The sequence below is a fragment of the Monopterus albus genome, unplaced genomic scaffold (genome assembly GCF_001952655.1).
Source record: "Monopterus albus unplaced genomic scaffold, M_albus_1.0 scaffold134.1, whole genome shotgun sequence".
In the NCBI taxonomy this organism is placed as follows: Eukaryota; Metazoa; Chordata; class Actinopteri; order Synbranchiformes; family Synbranchidae; genus Monopterus; species Monopterus albus.
Window position 1 is genome coordinate 2,860,802 of NW_018128014.1, and position 17,242 is coordinate 2,878,043.

The following is a 17,242-nucleotide window of genomic DNA, read 5'->3' on the forward strand; positions in this document are numbered from 1 at the left end:
GATCCTTAATTATGATTCATATTTGGGTTGCAGATCTGATCGATTTAAGCCAAATATTTCATTCATCACATTTTGGAGATGCACTTTTATCAGACAGTAAGTTGGAGGTGAAGTGAGGTCACAAGCTGAGGAGTAAAGAGATAAATCTCTTACAATAAAAAAGCAGAAGCTGTACAGCCACATTTCTCTCCTTTTGTCTTCTATACTGAAGCATGTTTTGTGGCGTGGAAAGTTGAAAAGTGGTCTTTGACACAACAAGCTCTTTTCTGATCCCAGTGTTCCCAGGGCATTTGGACTGTGTTGCCCCAGTGATTGATGGAGCTATTCTTATTACTGTGACCTGTCACATAAAACAGCCAGACCCTAAAAATAAGAGCAGGCTTTTCAGGACATTCATTGTTTGCTTTAGTACACCAGCAAGAATCTGGCTCCATCAGGCTCCGCCCCCTGACCACCCAACCGACCTCCAAGTTACTCACATTAGCATCAGCCATGTGCTGCTGTGGATACAAAGTATGTGAAATGTTTCAACATGTGACGGCTGGGGTGGGGTGTGCGGGGATCTCCAGGAAACGCATAAATAAATGTGGCTGAGTTCACGGAGAAGGCTGGAAGAATCCCAGGTCTGAATGTTCCTCTCCCATAAGATCTGAAGGTTCAGATCAGCCCAGAGGCTATATTTCAGTCTGACTGGTCCAACTTGTGCATACTGGGTTTTCTGCACAACCATTATGGATACAAAATGTGTAAAAGCTGAATTTTCATAGTGCAATCGTAGTAAATAATGTGATGTAGTGGCCAACCTGCTGCCGGGCTTCTTCCACATGCTTTTGCTGTGGTGGTCAGAGCGACCTGGAGCCCTCGAGGAGTTCAAACATCTTTCACATCAGACTCTTTTAAGTGATCGAGAATGGCACAGTTTAAACAAATATCACGTCAAGTAACATCAATTATAAAGGCAGTAAAAAGCTTCAGCCAATGGGAAAACTCTTCCACATGCTTACATGTATTTAAAATGGAAGCCAGAGCATCATGGTCAGCGATAAAGAGCTGAGTGGTGCTCGCACATCAGCTCCCACTGAGCCATTCGTGACTCAAAAACACTGATGTCCACAAACAGGCCGAGTGTCAGTTCATGTTCTCAGATGCAGAAAAAGCTGATCGACTGATGGAGAAGTTACACATCCTCAGAGCAACTCAAGTCAAAACTACAAGAAGCCTGTGCACATAAAAACTGATCATTCATCATTTGGTTCACTACATCTATGATCCACCCGTCTGACTGGCAGCTGAGGCTCATGGGTACTGTAGCATTTAGAGCCATCCACCAAAGAGTTTTGCCAGATAGCTGGACAGAACACAAACCTACAGTAACATTAGATTATCCTGGAGATATTTACAGAGAAGCCCTCAGAGAACCAGAGTGACGTTTACCTCATAAATGGACAGAAGAAGTGTTACAGGAGATAGCAGGCTGCAGGTGGTGCCAGACGGCAGCGGCCGCCTGCAGGATGTTGGCGGTCAGGGCCTGATGAGTCAAACACACAGGCAGACTGTGTGCTGTTGGAAATGTTGCATCACATGTTCCTGCTGTGCCACAGACTCTTCTGCTCCTGTAATGATCCTCCAGAAGGAGGGTGAGCGAGGGCAAGTCTGCAGTGGGCTGCGCTGCTCAGGGCTGTCTTCATGAGGTGGGGCTAACTCAGCCCGTTTCTCTGTTGTTACAAGTGGAGAGAAACCTGACAACAAGGTGGAACACAACCCACTTTACTCAGCTGAGGCAGTTTTATTTATTATTTTGTTGTTCAGACCTTGTTTTTGGCCATGTGCTCAGGACAGAGAGGAAACATATTTTGTCCTGTTTTAACCAGTGGAATAAACTTTAGTAAACTGGACATTCTTAGGTCAAAAACATAAAAACAATAAAGCATATAGTCACTGTGCATTCAAAAACTGTTCGCACATTATGTCTCCTATAAATGAACCAATGAACTATTTAGTGAAAGAAAGTCATTTTCCTGGGCGACTCACTTTTGATGAGTACTTGGGTATTTCTGTTTTCCTATACTTCTATTTCACTGCATTTCAGTGACAGATATTCTACATTAAAAAATATACCCTGTCAAAACCACACTTTAGAGTCCACTGCGTTTATTTGACAGCTTGTTACTTTTCAAATTAAGAGTTTCTACATAAAAAGAAGATCTGATCCCTGAGAAAAAAAAGTATATCTAAAGGTTATATTGGTTCCTCTCGGTGAGTTCTCCTCAGCAAAGTATTTGGTCAAATGAGCCCATGTTTCACCACAAACAGATGAGGGAACTCAGCCTTGTACCTGCCATAGAAAGGCTGAGGTGCAGCACCTAAGTGTTTTTGCAGAGCACCTGAAGCCGAGCAAACATAGCAGAATCAACGTACTCTAACAACAACAGGGACAATTATATGTGCTGGAAAAAGAACTGACTTTTCATTATCAGTACATGAAGTGTTGCCTACTTTCATCCACAAATATTGTGAGAATAATGGTCCAACTATGAGAGGGGGGAAAAAATTAATTTGATTAGCCACTACAGCCCCCTTGCCCTACACCACACCTAAGCCCTCTGAAAACCCCAGAACTGTGTGTTTTCTTCTTTCCTCACCCATTAATCATGTTACGACCCTCTGGAGGGGCCTGACCCCTAGGTTGGGAACCACTGGACGAGCTGGAGCAGCTCCAACAGTAAAATGCTGCTGAAGCTTTGATCACTCAGGATCAATAATCAGTCTTCAGTCAGAGGAGAGCAAAAACCTTTTCTTGTCATATTTTTCATTTCACTGGAGTACTTGTACACTGAAGGACCCCAGTACTTCTGTCACAGCTGCTGTGACTGTTACACATCTGACACAAAATGAAATGTTGTGTGTTTTCAGTCAATACAATGCCACCTCCCGTGTGCCATCACCTCTGAGGTTCAGCTTGTGAGCTGCACAACAAGGCTGAGTGTTTATGTGGTTCTTCCTCTGCTACATGGCGTCTTTACATGTTGTGTGTTTAACTATTTAAACAAAGAATCATGTGAGATGTTTTACCTTCATTTTAAAATCAGAAGCTACAAACCAGGCCTGCCATCCTGCACAGTCTTTGACAATGAGTTCTTTTATTGACCTGATTTGATGCACACTGCTCGATGTTATTCTACATGGCTTTACTTTGGGGTGCTGTGATTTTGGTAATCATTGCTGTTGCTACTGGAAACCTGAATTTCCCTCGGGATTGATAAAGTACTGAAACACAGTCTGCATGTTGAAATGATGAAAAACATAAAGGTTTAGTTGACATGTTGCATTTTGCGGCACAAAACCTGGACTTTAATACCCTACACAAAGTGACAATCCTGTATTTAAATAATCAGATGAATCCCCTTTTTCAAATACAAGGAAAATGCCTGTTAAACCTTGGCTCCTTCTGTCTCTTATCACGCTCATGTTTGGTTTGTTGGAGTAAAGGTCTCAGTTTTTCTATTTGCTGGTTCCTCCTCAGCCTCCACCGTGAGTTATATTTTCTGAATGACTCACGATGTGTCTGTGCAGGCGTTTTTCTTTTTCATCTCATCTCTTTATTTTCTTCTCCCCCTGCAGTTCCCTCAGGTCATTCCATGGGAAAAGAAACTTTTCCTGCGGCCCTGGGAGAAATACGGCTATTTTAGGAAAACACGTCACTTCTCTGAGCAGCAGCCCAGAAACTCTCCATTATTTCCATCATCCTGCTTTTCTTTTTTCCTTCCTTACTTGTTGCACAGTGCAGCAGTGTTTACCCAGAGACATGTTGATTAAAAGCGGTTCATAACTTACAGAAAAGCAGCAAGTAAAAATAAAGCTCTCAGTTTTTTGTTTTTGTTTCCCAGGCGCATGCAACATGCAGCAGACAGAACAGAGACATGACAGATCGTGCACAACCTGTGGAGCAGCAGCAGCGTTCGCGGCTGTCGTGGGAACGTCAGCAAGGTTTGGTCGGGAAACGGCTGCAGCGTGACACTGCAGAGACTCTGTCCTTTTCCCTTCGTGCGTGTGTGTTTCATGGACGGATGAAATGATGGATGGATAGAGACCGAGGCAACCCTGAGCCACAGGTATTAATTTAGGACCAAACTATGATGGAAAAACGACGGGTTTTGCTTTAAAATCGAGTGTTTTGCTTAAAATTCTTCGGCGTTCCACGTTTCCATTTACGACATTGAACTGTGTTCATCCATAACTACGTGTCCATGTTTGCAAATATGTCAGTGATAACCTTGAGCCTGTGCCACACTGGAGACAGCAGGATCGTTACGCACGACACTTTTTGTACAAGCAAAGTCTCCGAAATCCTGACATTTTCTCATAAAATACATATAGTGTGCATGCTTGTTCGTAAATATCTGGATCAGATTCATCCTAAGCATATGTGCGTGCATGTGTGTTTTTATTTCCCCCTCAGTGAAAGACCGTGCACACACACACGTCAGCTCGGGGAGGGCAAAGCCTGCTTGAAATGCAGCGAATGTGACAGTCGAGCTGAGAGTCCAGACTACAGCAGCGCGTGGTGGGAAAGGTGAACGTGGAGGGGGGGCACAAACATGCCAGCGGAGCCAGCTCACCCCCAGACGTTACGCACTGAGAAAAGCGAGAAGGACACGCGGAGACGCACAGCTGGTTTCCAAATACGCGCGGAGGTGTCGAGGGGGAACAGAGAGGACTGAGGTGCGGGAAGCGTCGCCCTTGTCCGGGGGGTTGGGGGGGATGACAGTGGTGTCCGGAGAGAACCTGGAAGAGACTGTGGCACTGGCCACGCTGTCGGCGCAGGATGTGTATGACCCAGAGAGAGTCGATAGCCAGGAGTGCTGCGAGCGGGTGGTCATCAACATCTCCGGGCTGCGCTTCGAGACGCAGCTGAAGACGCTCGCACAGTTCCCCTGCACTCTGCTGGGGGACCCGCGCAAGAGGATGCGCTTCTTCGACCCGCTGAGGAACGAGTACTTCTTCGACAGGAACCGACCCAGCTTCGATCCCATCCTCTACTACTACCAGTCCGGGGGCAGGCTCCGGAGACCCGCCAACGTGCCGATGGACATTTTCATGGAGGAAATTAAATTTTACGAACTGGGAGAGGAGGTGATTGAGAATTTTAAGGAGGATGAGGGGTTTATTAAGGAGGAAGAGCGCCCGCTGCCTGAGAACGAGTTCCAGCGGCAGGTCTGGCTCCTGTTTGAGTACCCGGAGAGTTCCGGACCCGCCAGGGGGATCGCCATAGTTTCCGTGCTGGTTATTCTCATCTCCATTGTGATTTTCTGCATGGAGACTTTACCCGAGTTTAGAGAGGATGTCAGAACGTTTAGCGAACAGACGCTGGTGAACGGAACCGTGCGCGCAAATAAGCCAAACCCATTCACAGACCCGTTCTTCATCGTGGAGACGCTGTGCATCATCTGGTTCTCCTTCGAGCTGCTGGTCAGGTTCCTCGCCTGCCCCAGCAAGCCCGCTTTCTTTAAGAACATCATGAACACCATCGATATCGTGGCCATCATCCCCTACTTCATCACGCTGGGGCTGGAGTTAGCAGAGCACCAGGGGAACGGACAGCAGGCCATGTCGCTGGCTATCCTCAGGGTGATCCGCCTGGTCCGGGTCTTCAGGATCTTCAAGCTCTCCAGACATTCCAAGGGGCTCCAGATCCTAGGGAAGACCCTGCAGGCCAGCATGAGGGAGCTGGGACTTCTTATTTTCTTCCTCTTCATCGGAGTCATCCTCTTCTCCAGCGCGGTGTACTTCGCGGAGACCGACGTCCCGGACTCGGGATTTAGCAGCATCCCGGAGGCGTTCTGGTGGGCGGTGGTGTCCATGACTACTGTAGGCTACGGCGACATGTGTCCGGTTACCATCGGGGGGAAGATCGTGGGCTCCCTGTGCGCCATCGCCGGGGTGCTAACCATCGCGCTCCCGGTGCCGGTCATCGTGTCCAACTTCAACTACTTCTACCACCGGGAGACGGAGCACGAGGAACAGTTCCAGTACACGCACGTGACCTGCGGCCAGCAGCAGCCGTCGTTTGGAGAGTTCAAGAAGAGCGACAGCAAACCGTCCCTGTCCAAGTCGGACTACTTGGACAGGGACGATGCGGACTCCATCAAGTACACCAACTGCAGCCCGCACAAAGCCTACACCGCCAAGCTCACCGATGTATGATTTTTATTACACAGTTACGCATGAGCGGCGCCGAGAGGGAGTCTGTCAGCGTCATTCTGCATTCTGGTTTGAGTTTAGACTGGCGAGCTCCTTATTTCTGCCATCAAAGGGAATCATTTAAATCACCCCGTGGATGGATTTTACAAGAATTCGCATTTACTCCCCTGTAGTCTTCCATTACGCGCGTCATTGGTGGGAAAAGGCTTAGAGAAGACCAGCCTTTAGCCAAGTGTAGCACTTTATTATTATTAGTGTTTCTCTCAGTAAATGTAATTTATTGCCCTAATGATGCAGGTTTAACGTTTACATTTGCTTCTGAGACACAACACAGGACTAGTTTATTGTAAATGTATAGACTGAGGCACCTGCTGGCTGTTGTTATTATGGTCCCGTACACACAGCTGGATATTCTATTCAGGCTGTATGGTATCAGAGTCGTGAACTTTTAGGATCATAATTTCTTCCACCCTACCGCAGATAATCTGATCCACCGCTGAGCCCCAGATCTTAGTTTATTTAATCAGGTTTACAAAGCGGGTTTCGGTACAAGGAGCCTGTAAGACAAAAATCAGGGCACAGGCACCCTGTTATTGACACGCACGCCGCAGTGTTTGTAAAAGCATTATGAAATCAGGTGCAGCTTTTCTTAACCAAGAGCGCCCCTATGTGGATGAAAGCAGACGCTGCATCTTATCAGGGGATGCAGTTTCTATAGCAACTGCCCAGACTTTTCTGTATTGTCTACAGGGCTGAAAGAAGCCGAGGCTGGAGAGACGGGGCTCAGTGAGGCCAGACAACCACCATGTTGTAGAAACCTCCATGTTGTTTGATTTCACCAGCTGAGACTTGAAGCATCACTTCAGTCTTTAACAGCCACCAATAACTGGTCATTTATACCCTATTTCAATCCAAGTATCTGACCTGCTGTCTGTGCACCTTAGTCACACAAAGGACAGGACCCACACGAGGGTCCAGATATGGGCTGCAACCCGTGATTATTGCAACTGTCTGCTATTTCAGGCTATAAAAGTGACAAAAACCAGATTAAATGCCCATCACATATTCACAGAGCCCATAGTAATATTTTTAAATTGTACATTTTTAAAGCTAGAACATCATATATAATAGTTTAGAGGTTGACTGATACTGATTTTAGAGGCTGATATGTAGGCACACTGATGTTTTAGAAGAAAGGCGAACAGTGTTCTAGCTGAGCAGTGTTCTCCTTAAAGAACTACTGTAGTTGTACTGTAGTGATAATAATGGATCAATTCTATGTTCAAATTGTCATGATAACTGGATGTCATCTATCCACTGAGGAGGATCAAACAATGCGATCAGAAGCTTCACAACAGCTACTAAACGGACGCTGCAGTGATATTTGTCATAACCAATCAACTGAATGGAAAACATCCGTTAGTCACATGACCCAAAAACAGAGAAATTCAGATCTGAATTTATAAAGTTTAAGTTTCTAAATTTCCAAATGACCCTGAAGAAAAACACCAAATTTAGACAGATGGCATCATTTACAGTTCAACATTAGGTGTTTAATTACATATAGCAAATTATTTTGGCACATTTTCCTTCCATATCGCTGCACTGTGTTTCTGTAGTGACTGACAATATTATGGGATGAATTACATAAAAGCCCTGAATCTTAAATGTCGACTGATTTCATCACTCTGTGAGATTAGAACTAGAGAGAGCAGCTCACCTGCTGGATTCGAGGTTTCCATAATTAGCTCAACTGGACTCTGGGGACAAATCATTCAACCTAACCTCCTGGAAAAAAGGGGGACTTTTTTAGCAGACTGATGGAATATCAAATGGACCGAGCAAAGGTTTTCATCACAGGTGTTTGTTGGATTATCTTCTGACGGGCAGATGTGTGGAGTTTAACTGCTGAGACATTAACACACAGACTGACGGACGACACTTCAGTTCTGACGACATCGGCTTCACAACACGGAGAGAGGCTCCACACAGAGGTGAGTCCACCTGAACACAACTGCACTCACACAGCCAGAACCAGGACTGGACATCAGCACTTTGTCCAGGGAACTTCAAATGTTCCTGTAAGTCAACAACACTGTCAACTCATTTCCTGGTTATAAAACTGTGGCACAGCTCTTTAGTTTTCTCTGCAAAAACCGGCTGCAGATGAGACTGTGGACTATTCGGGCATTAATGGGGGTGAGGTTTGGTTTGTTGTGTATCCAGTCTGCCAGTGATTACAGCTGGGAGTAATGATCATTTTGATTACCAATTTATCTGCCACTTATTTTCTTAGTTCATCATTTAGTCCATAACATGTAAGTAAACTGTGAAAAATCTAATTGCATCCAACAGTGCAAACCACTAAAATATTCAATTTATTGTTACAGTAAGGTAACAGCTATTAATATTTTTGATGAACTGGAGGATTTTTGGTATTTTGGCTTTAAAAACAGTGTGAAGCCACAGCAGCAGGAGGACTTCAGTCTCTCATTTCAGATGGTGTCCAGTTGGAAGCTCTCAACACCTCTATGAAATACGCACCGTTTGACAGCACAAAACCTCAGAGTCCATGGTTATAAAATCCTATCACTGCACCAGCGGTTGCATAGTAGACAGCGGTAACATCTCACATCTTTCCTGTGTTTGTGCCTCTGTCAGTTTGTTTCTGACTTTTTAACAGTAACTGTCCAAGAGTTCCTCCCCAGAGCAGACCAGGATCAAGATGCATCCAAAGTGCTTATTAAGAGTCACAGTTGTTCAGCACTAATGCAGATTAAAGGCATGTTAGGAAACCTTTAAAGCAAGCCACCTCCATCCCTGTTTCTTCTCTGTAGTTTCACAGCATCAGAGATGATCTGGGATGTGAGACAGTCACCTGATCCAGAGAAAATCACCCAGCCTGCACGGTGAAAAATCTTTGCTTCAGCAGATTTAACTTTCTAGTCCAAAATCATTTTGTCAAAGGCACGATCCACTATCCAGCTAGTGTTCACCACTACAGGTCACAGCACAGGACCAGAACTTGATGACACTCATCAGGCCTGATTGTGTTAAGTGTTTGTATATATTTTCACTCATGATGAAAGTTTATTATTTGCAGAATATTTTAGGACTCACTAACGTACAAATAACTGAGGGTTTTGTCTACACTAAAAACAAACACCTTTCTACCCTCAGCCTCACTGAGACCTGCAGCATCCCTCTGTGTCCACTTGTCACACAGAGCAGCAACACTGCCATCTGCCGGCAGGGGGCAACCGCTGCTGTGGGAACTGTGTACAGCTGTTAGAGGAGGCCAGCAGCTGGAGCTTCACTCTGCTGGATCAGCTGCAGCTAGATGAAAGGGACTCAATGAGGAGGGCCCACATAAAGCTGTGTTTTCAAATCAGAATTTCTTTAATGAATATCATCAGTCTTCAGATTAAAAGAGCAGCTGTGTGGAAACGTAGGGAGGGCGGCTCATTCAGCACGTGTAGAGTTACAGCATCACACAGTCCATGTGGACACCTCTGCCTACTTAGAAACCTGTGTCTGCTTTTCACCTGCAGCTGTTTCTCATGGTTTGGGCTGGGTGACTCCAGAACCTATCTTTGTTGCTGTGGTTCACATTAATTCTTATGTGTTTGATTCGTATGCTCAGGCCGATGTGAAAACAGTCAGTCAAATTCTGATTCTGGCTGTTTGTGGTGCGAAAGCAAAGCAGATCAACCTGCAGGATTTCTGGACAGCAGATTTTAGCATAAAAATAAAATAAACCATTAAATGTATTTGTTTATTATGAGAATGGTCAAAGAAGCAATCTGTGTAAACAATACAGGCAAAATGTTTGATGTGCATGTGTATATTGGATGGTGCACAAACTCCAGGCTTGCTGTGGGCTAATGATCTGATCTCTGTGCACATCTCACTGTGTGGGACTGTGTAAGGTCAGAGAACTTAGTCAATACTGATTCAACATGTCTGATCAATGCACCCTGTTTCAACTGGACTAACAAGTGCAGCTCCATGAAGAAATGGTTTTCCCAGGTTGGTGTGGGAGTCTGACCTGGGCAGAACCATTTCAGAGCTTTTTGTTTGGAGAGTGTAGTTTCGAGTGAACTTTACAGATTTGGAGGTTAAGTCTTTCTTCCTGTCACCAAAGTGTCATCATGTGTCTCAGTGCAGATACAGACGCTGCAGCCACAGAGAACGAGTTTAACCCCTTTGGAGAAAATGACTTTATTGAAATTTTTTTACAATATAAATTGATTTCTCTGTGTGGTATACACTAAAACAGGAATATTATTTACAGGTAGGGTTAGTGATCCTAGAAATCCAGCAAGAGGAAGCTCGATTTTGAAAATAGACAACCGTCATTTGACATCCCTCTGAAGCCACTCCTCTAAAACACAACGTGCATTGCAACGTGCACTGCCTGTCTGTGAACCAAAGCTGCTGTGGCCATAGCTTGCTAGCTTTAGCTATTAAAACAATGTATGCCTGCAATGCTTTGTGGGAGATTTTTGGCTCCTGCATTGAGTGCACAGGCAAGGTGCGTGCAAGTAGGAAGTAGGTCAAGAGGCAGATAGGCCGTTCAATGGTTTTGCTTGGGATAAGTAAAATTATTGGTCAGGCTTTTTCATCCCTGCTGCTGCCACAGATAACAAGCTTGTGTTTTTCTGTTGTCAGTGCGTTTAATGTGTTCATTGGGATGAACGGCGGGCTTGGTCATGTTTTTTCATCCCTGCTGCTGCCACAGATAACAAGCTTGTGTTTTTCTGTTGTCAGTGCGTTTAATGTGTTCATTGGGATGAACGGCGGCCTGGTAATAAATGACCTGTGACCCGATACCGGGCCATGGACCAGAGGTTGGGAACCTGTGTTGTAGTGTCTCCAGTGTTTAAATCCATAGATACAGGGGTGTTGCACTACCTGGAGTTGAAAATATTTCCTAACAAACATGTTTGCATCTGTAGGAAAATAAACCAAGTTCAGAGTGAGTTGCCTGAAGCACAGGCTGGTCTCCCACCACATGTCCACCATGATCCAACAAGCATCACGCTACCTTATTGTGTCCCCCCGGTGAGGGCTTCTGCTCACAGTCTCTCCCTGGAGTCACCCCCTCGTCCTCCCGTCCTCTCTGAACACATGCAGCCCGTGCAGGCGGAGGTTTCCCCTTAGATGACACTGCTGCTGTTGACCGGGCAGAGTTACACTCTGACAGCTATTGTTGGTGTCTTTGTCACTGCTAAGAGACTCTGTCCTGAAGCCTGCAGTGAGTTACACCACCCACCCACCCAACCCTGTCCACCCAACCCACTCCTCCTTCCACTTCACAAAAAACAAACGGGCACAGACTAAAACAGCAGCAAGGAGGTAAAAATTGAGGATGTGATCATATTTAGTGCGACAAAGCAACCAAAGGTCATTCTTTTCTTTGGAAACATCCTGAAGTCAGAGTCCCAGTTCAAGGTCCATAGAACAGACTGCAGACAAAATGGCAGGCTGCCGACCTCTGGCGGGAGGAGCCCGGATTAGCGAACGGGCACAGACTAAAACAGCAGCAAGGAGGTAAAAATTGAGGATGTGATCATATTTAGTGCGACAAAGCAACCAAAGGTCATTCTTTTCTTTGGAAACATCCTGAAGTCAGAGTCCCAGTTCAAGGTCCATAGAACAGACTGCAGACAAAATGGCAGGCTGCCGACCTCTGGCGGAAGTAGCCAGTATTAGCTGTAAGTTGTTCACCTTGGTAGGTTCACAGCCAAGGTTAGGGTTAGGGGGGTCAGGGGTTATGTTAACTTGGTAACCCACCTTCTGAAAAAAAGTAAACTTTCAGCTGAGGTTGACAGTGCGTGAATCTTGGGGCACATCCCAGCTCACTCAGTCACATCCACGTTTCCCTGACTTGTGTCTTAGTACCACCCATGCAAGACACAACATGCTTTGAGATGTTGGCTCAAAGGTCAGGCCTGTGCAGGGCCAATGGACACGTAAATCACCCAGTTATCCAAAAACCCTGCAGCTTGATGTCAGTGAACTAAATCTCATCATCGTTACTTTCATAGACTTTGATTATCCCTTTTTATGTCCTGCTCTTTTCTTGCTCACAGATGCCAGCTGATAATACCTTGTAGAATTTACTGGAGTGAAGTGCAGCGTAACAAACTGCAAAGAGCAGTTTAGAAATTCCATGTGGTACACATCTGGTTCGACTGTGTCTGTTTATGGTCCATCTCGCCACCTGACTGATTGTCCAGGTTCAAGTTCATCAAGTCGTGTGTAGAGAACATTGTTTGGCCATCTGTGGTTGTGTGTCCATACCTGACACCTGAGATTAATGAGGTGAATCTACAGAGTTGCAGAGGGCCCCAGGCTCAGGTTGTTACAGGTAATGAGTGCCTTCTAGTTCTGTCTTACTCTCCCTCATAAACATTTATAGAAAATAAAGATACAACATTTGGTTGACAGACCAACATCAGCAAATATTCTGAATCAATTTATCATTGAATCATTTTAGTCATTTTTAAATCAAACATTCCAAAGATTTGCTGCTAAAAGCTTCTCAGGCATTTTAATGCTTTTCTTTGTCATATCTGAGTGTAAACTAAAATGTTTTGCTTTTGGACTGTTGGTTAAGGAAAACAAGCTTTCTGAATACACTGTCTTAGGTTTGTGGAAATTTTAGCAGGAACCTTTCACTATTTTCTGACATTTAACAGACAGAGTGATTCATCGAGAAAAAAGTTGACATAATCAAAAACTCGGTTAGACGTAGCCATAACGTAAACGTAAAATCTTCATGTATACACATATGTGACACATGAGACAGGGGTATATGTACCATTACATTGTTTAAGAACAATGGCTCATTCTTCTTCCACTGACAAGCCTTGGCATTAGCTAGGTTTGTGGCTAAAGAAGTTAGCAGCATGTCAGCATTGTTGCTTGTTTACTGGTTGTTTCACAAAGGCAGACACTAAGTGTAAAGGGGTTCACTAGTTTCCTGAAACAGCTATTCACTTCTTTTTAAATGAAGAAATAGTCGAGGACTGTTTTCAGTGGTGGATGAATCCACATTTGATGAGTGTGTGTGGCAGAAGGAAGATGCAGTGTGTGGTCACTGATGGGTTGGACTAGTGTCTGGTCACAGTGGAGATCAAGCTGTCAGACTAAATGCTAGAATCAAGACATGCCTGTTTCCAAACACAGTACACCAATGTTTCTGTTGTGCAAATGTGCAGGTCCAAGTTGAACACTCTCCTACCACACTGGATTGATCACCTGAGACTGAGCATGTTTCCCTCTTTACTGTCAACTTTCATTTTAATGTTTAGGGAGAAAGAACAGACTCAGACTGTATTTATAAATTAGCAAAAAGCCCTGAGGCTAGGAAACTAATAGAAGTCTTTATTTTCCAGGGGCAGAACAAGGAGCCACTCCTCCACTATGCTTTGTCAAACCAAAAGAGTACAACATCCTTGCTACCACCACTCCTCCTCCTCCTCCTCCTCCTCCTCTTCTTGATGAAGTAAAACAAACTCTGGATAAAAGCCCTGACGCTCACACAGAGCCAGGAGACGTCTTTGCATTACAGCAGCATCCTGGCTGCTGTTTGCACAGAGTGAAGCTACATTAGAGATTCCGAGGTACGACACACGTTACTTGAATCATCGTGCTACATGTCTGCTGGCTAACAGAGTCCTCCAAATATTCAAGAACACGTTTTTCAGGAGACTGCTCCTGTTGCTGCAGAGAAACCTGTTAAGTCCTGTCTGTACATTGCATAATCATATTGAAGCAAAAACATAATATTGTATGCTTTGAAAGTAGAGCATATGAACCGAAGAAAGCAAGCCTCAACCCAGCAGTTCTACTTTGAAATATGGGAACAACAACCACAACTCATCAATATCTGTTCAAATGATAATTCTGTTTGACTAACAGCGCAGTTAGTTGATAAATCTCTACTTTTTACTTTACCTTCCTAATATATACTTTATCATACTGTATATGTTTTATAAGGAGAGGAATTGATTTAACCTCATGAATTATTTTGCAGGTTTTTAACATTTTTCTAATGTGTTTTGTTTTGTTTTTTTGCCTTGGTAAAAAAGATGCAGCTCCTGCGGGCAGCTCTGATGAAGATGTCTGCCTGCAGAAAACACTAAAAAACAAAAAAATCATCTGCCCCCAAAAGATGAATGTTTGTGCTAGAGATGAAAACAAAGACAGCTGAAATGCATTAACTACAGACATTTGACATCTGATTTTCTTTCAGTAATTTTGAATGTTTTTGTTTGGGTTTTTGATCAGAATGCTGTAATATCTGTTCTATCAGTAACATCTACCTCGTTACCAACAGAAGCTTTAACACCTGAATGATGATGTGTCCCTCCATTATCTGACCATGGTTGTGTTTTTAAATGCCTCTCTGTAACTGCCTGGTGTATATAAGTAAATCCACACACTCTATAAACTGCCATTTAATAACTTAGTAAAGTCCTAAAAATGCTAAAGATGCCAGAAGAAATCATCACAATTAACTACGGTTGAATACATATGAAGCCAGCATTGGCTGTTTAATGGAATGTCATTGAATATCATATGTCATCCAGCCTGATATGATTGTTTCCTTTGCACATTTATTAATTTATTTGTGAAACTGTAATTGTTAAGTATGTGTGAGAAAGTGTGACTATTGACAAATAATTGTTGATTTAAAAGGCAATAATGTGCTGTAGAAGGTTTCCTGCCATTTAATAGGTGGTCAGCCTGTCTTAAAGAACCGCTAAACTGTTTCACTACACTGAGGTTTTAGTTGAAGTGAGATGGAGTTAAATGTCAGCTGATGATCTAAAATGTTTGTTTCGGAGAAGAAAACTGTTCTGGGGTTGATGTTTACTCCTTGTCAATTTCACACTGGTGTCAGATAAAGGAATGGTTGGCCACTTTGGTAAATTGTCTTGTTAACTGTCTTCACTGTGTTTGAGGAAAACTGAGTTTTATCACAGTGTCCCAAAAAAAAGATAGGCCGAGGACACGTTTAGCCTAACTTAGCCTAGCTTAGCACAAAGACTGGAAGGACGTCTATCAAAACCTAAAAGTATTCTTATTCAAACATTGAAGGATAAGAAATCTAAAAATAAGACATTTTGATTTTAAGTGCAGGTTGCAATGGAGCCAAGTGTAGACTGACTGCCGCTGTGATAACACTGAAAAACGTCATAAAATATTCCATCCACAGTCCAGTTAAAATGCCTGGTTTACACATACAACGCAGGCCCAGGACACGGTTAGTCTAGCTAGCACAAAAGCAGAGGAGAAACCGCTGCCCCAACAGCTAGCATAATTAATGCTACGTTAGCTGCTTTGCAGTTGTGGTTGTTATGCCGCACTTACACACACTGTTAGGAGAAGGGGAAGAACATGAAAACCATATGTTATTCTGACCTAATTTCAAGATGGTTGCGTTACAATTAGCTATATAATAACGCATTTAAATAGCTCCTTTTGTTGTGTTATGTAGACCCTTTAAATATTAGGAACAACAGTGGTGATGCTGATAGATCAGTGAACATTCTGCAGTTTGTTTCCTAGAGTTTGAAGATCAGTTTTATCTCTGTGCCTAAGTTCATCTGAAATGTCTTATTATAGAAATATCACTGTCACAAATGTATTTTCCAATGAAATTCAGCATTTTAAAAAAAGTATCCAGTATCATAAATACATTTCAGGCAACTGTAACAAATGAAGCTGCTGGAAAATCAGCTGATCAGTGAATCATGATTTTAATTGTGGATAGCCTTACGTACATGCATTATGAAGCGCCGCTTCCTGTACCAGCTGCTGCTCATGAATACTCTGCTGTTTATACTCAATCTGTGGTTTCCAACTGCTTGCACTCGTTGCACTATGCTAGACTAAACACTATGCTAGACATTGTTCCCAAAATGTTTACCTCTTTATTATCATCACAAAATGTTGGTACCATCAACCCTCCAGCATCAACTCTGCAGTTTGGTCGGGCTGTAATTCTGCTTTGCTTTGACATAAATCAGCCCAGGGAGATTTCAGTTTGACAGTCACTGGTGAGTGGGCATTAGCTGGGAGCATTAATGTATTCTGCAGAGTGTATGTGCAATATTAATAATATAACATTTCGCTAGCAAGTGCAGCAAAGTCCTGAAAGACTTGTCAGATTTCCACATATTTAACCATCACTTTGATACATGTAACATCCATAGTGATCTCAGACATCTTCATGCTCCATTATCAGCTGCAGAGTTCAGTTCAGGCATGTCAAGAAAATGTCTCATCTTCAGGAAAAAATAAAAAGCAGCAATGGCGTTTGTGTGTGTGTGTGTGTGTGTGTGTGTGTGGGAACTTCAGTGTGGAAGCAAAATACATTTTGATTTTTATTCTTCTGTTCTTTTATTTCCAGTTATTGTTTATGTCATGTTTATTTTGACAGTTTCAATTGTGATTTATTTTTGATAAAATAAATCTAATCTTGGTCAGTTTCAATCTGGTGCAGTCAACTGCACATGCAATTTTCTGTTTCCTGTGTCTTCATGTGCCATAACATTTCCACAAGATGAAACAGACGGGTTGAAATTGCTATGAATGGGTGTTTTTGTGTGTGTTGTTAGTAAAAAATGCCACATATTCAGTTTTACCTTCATGCATCCTTTGGTTACTCGATGACCTTCTCAAACTCTGACAGGGAAACTGTGACTTGAGTGCCACTTAATATCAATAAAAACTACATGAAGGAATGATCAAGCTGCTGAAGAACTGGAAATGACAAAGAATTGTTGCAACTGTTCAATAGCATAACCCCCAGAGTTGTGGCTACTTTTTTTCTTTCTTTTTTTGTTTTTCAAGCATGTAAAGACAGTCGATATGTCAACACACATAATTTCACACATATCCACAAATGCTAATCCATTATCAATTTGCTTATACCTAGTACATGCTTGAACAGAGTAGGAAGAAGTTAGACTTATCTAGTCCTACCCCATGACATCATCTTACCATCATTGGTTTGCAAGCAGTA

At 43.4% G+C, this 17,242-nt stretch overlaps 1 protein-coding gene across 1 annotated transcript; it reads left to right on the forward strand.

Annotated features, from left to right (window-relative positions):
- Nucleotides 1-3,791: 3,791 nt before the first annotated feature.
- Nucleotides 3,792-16,553, forward strand: LOC109967744 (shaker-related potassium channel tsha2). The gene is made up of 3 exons (XM_020613535.1): nt 3,792-4,112; nt 4,460-8,195; nt 13,605-16,553. The coding sequence occupies exon 2, from the start codon at nt 4,762-4,764 to the stop codon at nt 6,202-6,204; it is 1,443 nt and encodes a 480-aa protein (XP_020469191.1). The 5' UTR covers nt 3,792-4,112; nt 4,460-4,761; the 3' UTR covers nt 6,205-8,195; nt 13,605-16,553.
- The last annotated feature ends 689 nt before the right edge of the window (nt 16,554-17,242 follow it).

What these genes read in the sequence shown, in the direction of transcription:
- LOC109967744 (XM_020613535.1), top strand. Translation starts at nt 4,762, where the DNA reads ATGACAGTGGTGTCCGGAGAGAACCTGGAAGAGACTGTGGCACTGGCC.